The sequence below is a fragment of the Montipora foliosa genome, chromosome 12, assembly GCF_036669935.1.
Source record: "Montipora foliosa isolate CH-2021 chromosome 12, ASM3666993v2, whole genome shotgun sequence".
Lineage (NCBI taxonomy): Eukaryota > Metazoa > Cnidaria > Anthozoa > Scleractinia > Acroporidae > Montipora > Montipora foliosa.
Window position 1 is genome coordinate 28,245,275 of NC_090880.1, and position 5,000 is coordinate 28,250,274.

General features: G+C 37.6%; 1 protein-coding gene across 1 annotated transcript in view; it reads right to left on the reverse strand.

The window, feature by feature from the left end:
- The window catches only part of LOC137979747 (collagen alpha-1(VII) chain-like), a 4,014-nt gene extending 866 nt beyond the window's left edge, over nt 1–3,148 (reverse strand). Inside the window, exons 1-4 of the mRNA XM_068827089.1 lie at nt 2,838–3,148; nt 1,843–1,919; nt 1,441–1,530; nt 76–264 (exon numbers count right to left, since the gene is read on the reverse strand). Coding sequence (XP_068683190.1) covers nt 76–264; nt 1,441–1,530; nt 1,843–1,919; nt 2,838–3,079 — 598 coding nt within the window. The 5' untranslated portion in view covers nt 3,080–3,148. The remainder of the gene's footprint in view (nt 1–75; nt 265–1,440; nt 1,531–1,842; nt 1,920–2,837) is intronic.
- Nucleotides 3,149–5,000: the final 1,852 nt, after the last annotated feature.

Sequence of the window (5,000 nt, forward strand, 5' to 3'; positions counted from 1 at the left end):
AAGTGTGAATCTTTGGTGAGAGCTATTACGAAATGTTAGGAAGCGTTGACTTAAATTGTTTTAGGAACTTTATACCTTTATAGATGATCTGAGCACCAGTGGGACATGTGGTCCTTCCCCATCGAACATACTTCACACCCGACTTTGCAGTCCCCTTTTGTCCTTTTTCTCCTTTGGCGCCTTGAGGTCCTGGGGCTCCTTGTTGTCCTTTAGGACCAGGAGGGCCTGGTAACGGCGTGTTTGTGCCAGGCTTTCCTGGTTCCCCTGTGAGAAAAGAGGACAGAGCGGGTGCACTAGTATTTGCTGTGTGCTGATGGGAAAAGTTAGAGGGAAGCAGTTCAGAGTGATTCGTTTTCCATGGTCACATTGACCTGCTTTTTCTTATTCAGCTTATTCAAACAAGTTAAGAGAAAGACAGGGAAGGATGCCTTAATCGGGGTGATTCACGAAACTATATTTAGTTTTCCCTTTTAAGTGAATGTATTTGTTTGTTTGTGTTTTTTCTTTTTGAGTGGGGTAGTTCCTGTGAAATACTTTTAGCAATTTACTGTCATTCATTTATTGTTTAACAAGTTAGAGCTCCTCTCTTAGAAAAACAGGATAAATGCGAGGCGGCAAAACTGCATCTGGCAGGATCTAATGTTTACAATAAAGAATGGCAAATTGGAACACGATGTTTTTCGTTATTTGGAGGAACGTCACAAGGGGTCTCAAACAAGTTTCAGAAAAATACATTAATTTTCAGCAAACGCATGATTATGTTGCTGCAATTATCAACGGAATCATTGCCGCATGTGGATGTTTTGCATCCTTTAATCTAAATATTAGACCCTTAGCGGATGATAATTATTAAAGTTTTCATAGGCACGTATGTATACTGTATTTTCGAGAATGGTGCGATAACAAATGTTTTTAAAACACTCCTTATTTAGCGACTGGTTGAATTAAATCATCCTCAGTTTGGACATGTTTTAGATGTCTTTTTGATCTTTATATTGTTTATAAGGGGCTCTACCATGCTATACAATTTTAAAAGCCCTAAACTGTGGTGGAGACCAAAACGGATAATATTTCCTTTGTTCACTGCAGACTGTTGGTCCAATGAGACTAATTTTCTCTTTTTTAGTTCTAATGGAAAGGGTTAAAGTGGATTTTAACCTGCATCAAATGGATTTAACTTTTCCATGGTTTGGCTCTGTCTCCACAAATCTCAGTGTAAACGCCTTCTTACGGCCTGTACATTAAATTTCCGTGATATACAATGATTCCAATTCTAGAAGGATTTTAAGTATCAGACAAAAAATAGATTCTGAGTAATAATGGGCATCTTCTGCACAGTTTCAGACGTTTTGACGGTAAAACGGCAAAATCTCTATGACAGCTCTGTGAAGTGAAGTTTAAATATTGCCACGTAGTGCGCATGCAGCCGGTTTCATTTACCTTTGGAGCCATTTTTTCCATTCAATCCTGGTTTCCCTGGTGGACCAGGGGGTCCCATCTTTTCTTTTCCACTGTTTTGGATATGCTTTCCTTTGAGATTGAAAATGGTACAAAACAATTCAATGCCTTAGAGTTCACAAATAGGATGATTCCTTAAAATTCGTAGTTGGTAGTCATATTAATTATAACCTTCAATTACTTTCCTTAAAAAATAACGTGAACAAAATAGTGCTTTTATACCAGATTTTTTTTGCGTTCATGTACTGGTGAGAACTTCCCAAGTAACGGAAGAGTTTATTTTCTGTTGTGCCTCGAACAAATGAAAAGAAATAACTTTTATCACTGAATAACTTTTCTTTTAAATGCCATTATCTTATAATCATGGGTGGGCTCTATACCAACCCAAAAGGTAGGCTATAAGTGAATTGCAAGAATTCCCACTTGATTCCAGACGAGGGAACCGCATCAGTGCATCAAGTCTATAACAAAATAAAATTGAAGTGTTGATATTCATCTGAATTGTCGATTGTTATCACATGGTCATGTCTGAGGTAAAAGAAAGGTATTCAAGCTAAAGCAGGTTAAGGCATAATAATATTTTAGGGAAAGAACATATAACTGATGAACGTACTGTCCGTATTGTGTTAAATGTTAAAGAGTTTTACAGTGATAGTAAACGTTTGATTGCATACTAGATCTGATTGGGCGTTTTGGTCGAATGATTTTATTTATTTATTTATTTTTTTCGTTGGAGCTGACATTTTACATGATATCCTGTACTGAGTGCCGTAATTAATATGGCTCTTTCCTTCGGGTCTTTGATGATTTTTTTCCAACGCGCTTACATTGCCCCATCGTTTTGATAAATACCTCCAAGCGGCGTATTTTCTAAAAACCGTATTTTTGCGAGGAAAATCACTTAATTGGTATAATAACTTTAATTTTAGCGAAATTAATTTTCTCTTTCTACGCAAAAATCACTTCTACCAAACATTTCACACACACGCACAAAATTGAAACTGTAGCGATAATATTTCCTTTGGAGTTAAATTAACTGGCAACATTCTAATACTGCTAGAAACAAGAATAATTAAGAGGTACCAAGTTTCTGAAGGAAGTGTAGCCTTCGCTAAATCAATTTCGAATCGAAATTTTATTTCTGAAAACTATAAACGCGTGTAAACTCCTAACGCATGAAGCCGAATTGTATAGAAATGTTATCAAATAACTTTGGTGGCCAAGAGAGTCGACGAAGCAAAATACACGACCATTAGAAACAATGAACACTCGCTGAAATCAAGAAAAAATTGAAAATGTTACTCAGTCTCGACCGGAGAGACGACAATACGTTATTTGAGATTGCGAGGATAAGCAGGTATAACTTATCGAGGACAAACCTCTCTTCAAGGCTTTTCAGTCGTTTTGCAAAGTCTTGTGGGTTTTGAGTGGTGTTTTTCTTAATTCCTCTGCGTTCGCGAAACAGCATCGACTCAGTCTTTTGTCCAGTTGCATGGACATCGTGATTATTTGGACGCTGATGATCCATGGCTGAGATGTGGACCAAAATGGTAAAGCACATCATTAACACAACAAGGAAACGCAAACCACCACAAGGGGTTTTCACTCGCGGGTACTTCATAGCTGACGAAATAGTCTTTTTTGAACCACTGCCTTCAGTACAAGTGGAGTATCAAGTTGGAGAAACGAAATAAATACACCTTTGACAGACGACAATAAATATGTTTTATTGATTCTGCAGAGAACTGCACGAAGATACATGCTTGAACTTTTTCGCGTTTACAACTGAGATGCCCTCGAGCAAAGAGCCACGCGTGTAAATGTCAATAAATCAGTCAACGGAAGGAAAATTATTTGCACTTCTTGTACACATTCGATCTTCTTCCGAGTGGAATAGAAATATTTTCGCGAATAACAAACCATAAGCGATAGCTGACTTGATTAATAAGTCAACGAAAACAAGCTTTGCCTTAGGAAAGCAGGGCAGAACTATTCCCCAAGAACAGTTGCACACATTTTGCACATAATATTTCTGGGCTGATGATAAGTGGTTTCAAAGTGACTTTCAGTTCGGTTGGCTTCCTGAAAGAGTAGCAAACATTTATATATATAAAACCTACAAGCGGGAAATCACAGTGCTTCATTAGCGACTGTTGTTATACCATAGTTTTGGAACGTCGCCCTGACAACGACATGAAGCGAGCAAATTTGAATCAGAGGTTATGAGGAGATCGCGATCACCTGACAATAAATTTCAATTGTTAATGCAGGAAAATGTAAAAACAACACTCTAACAAAGAGCGCAACAAAGAGCGCCGACGTTGCTCATACATAAAAAAAAATTAAGTTGAGTCATGAACAGTATATTTTGCTTCGAATTTCCATACAAACCTTTGAATTTCCCGCCATGTTGTCCTGATTACTCCCATGATGCAATCAAGAGCGTGAAATCGTCTATTATTTTGAAAAACAACCCTAATTAACGAATTCATAGAAACTATCAATACAAGAATTTACACTTCGCGAGACATTTTTATTCTTTAAACCTAAATAGCTAGGGTAAAACCAGAGTGAATTTTTTCTTGAGGATGTTGTGACAGGATTTGAACGCTTCACTTGGCCTTAGGATACCCATTTTGTAATAATAGTTTTTCAATTTCATTAACTAAAGGCAACAACGCATAAAAAGGAATCAGAACAAATACGAAAACAATGATAGGTCAAGGTGCGAACTAAATTAATCTCGTGCTTTCGTGGTGTGAAGGAGTCGAGTCGAGTCCCATTTCATGTAAAGGCCGGTGAAAAGTTTCTTCCTGTACTCGGTCATCGTTGAAACATATGTAAGATTTTGCTCGCGTTTGACAAGGCCGTCAAAAACGGAATTTTATGCTTTTCTTTGAATTTCATGGTAAATATTATGCTAGGATGTCTCAGGTTGAGGTATTTGAGAAATCTTTGTTGTCAAACAGGGAGGAAGTGTCACTGTTATAAATGGCGACCACTTTTTCATTCTTTTGTGTTGATGTTAATTAGACCTACTGCCCTCATTTTGAAACAAATATTCTTTTGAAATTTGCTCGTCGTAGCGAGGCTACAAAGGCTTATTAGCATTAAAACAAAAGAATATTTTCTTGGGCCGCCATTATGAAAGAGCTCTATACTCGTACCTAAACCAGACAGATGGACAATCCTTCCTCTCTTGTACCCATTTTTGTTAGAAGAGGCACATGAAAATACATGCCCAGGACGGTGCCACTTTGAAAGAGAATGGGTACAAGGGAGGAAAGATTGTCCGTTATCTAGGTTAGGTAAGTTAAAATGCCTGCGTATTTTCGTTCCATTGGGGTCAACCTTGGGTTTGATACAATGTGGTCTTATTTGATTTGTCGGAGAAATTTCAATTAATTAATGAAAATGAACTTGCTGTGGAGGATCACTTTCTACTGAGTTTTGTAAGAACACTTGAGTACACCTAAAATGTTTAGTATATTCGGTACCAATCGAAGAGGGCACTTGCTCCAAGACATCTCAGCTGTAGGATG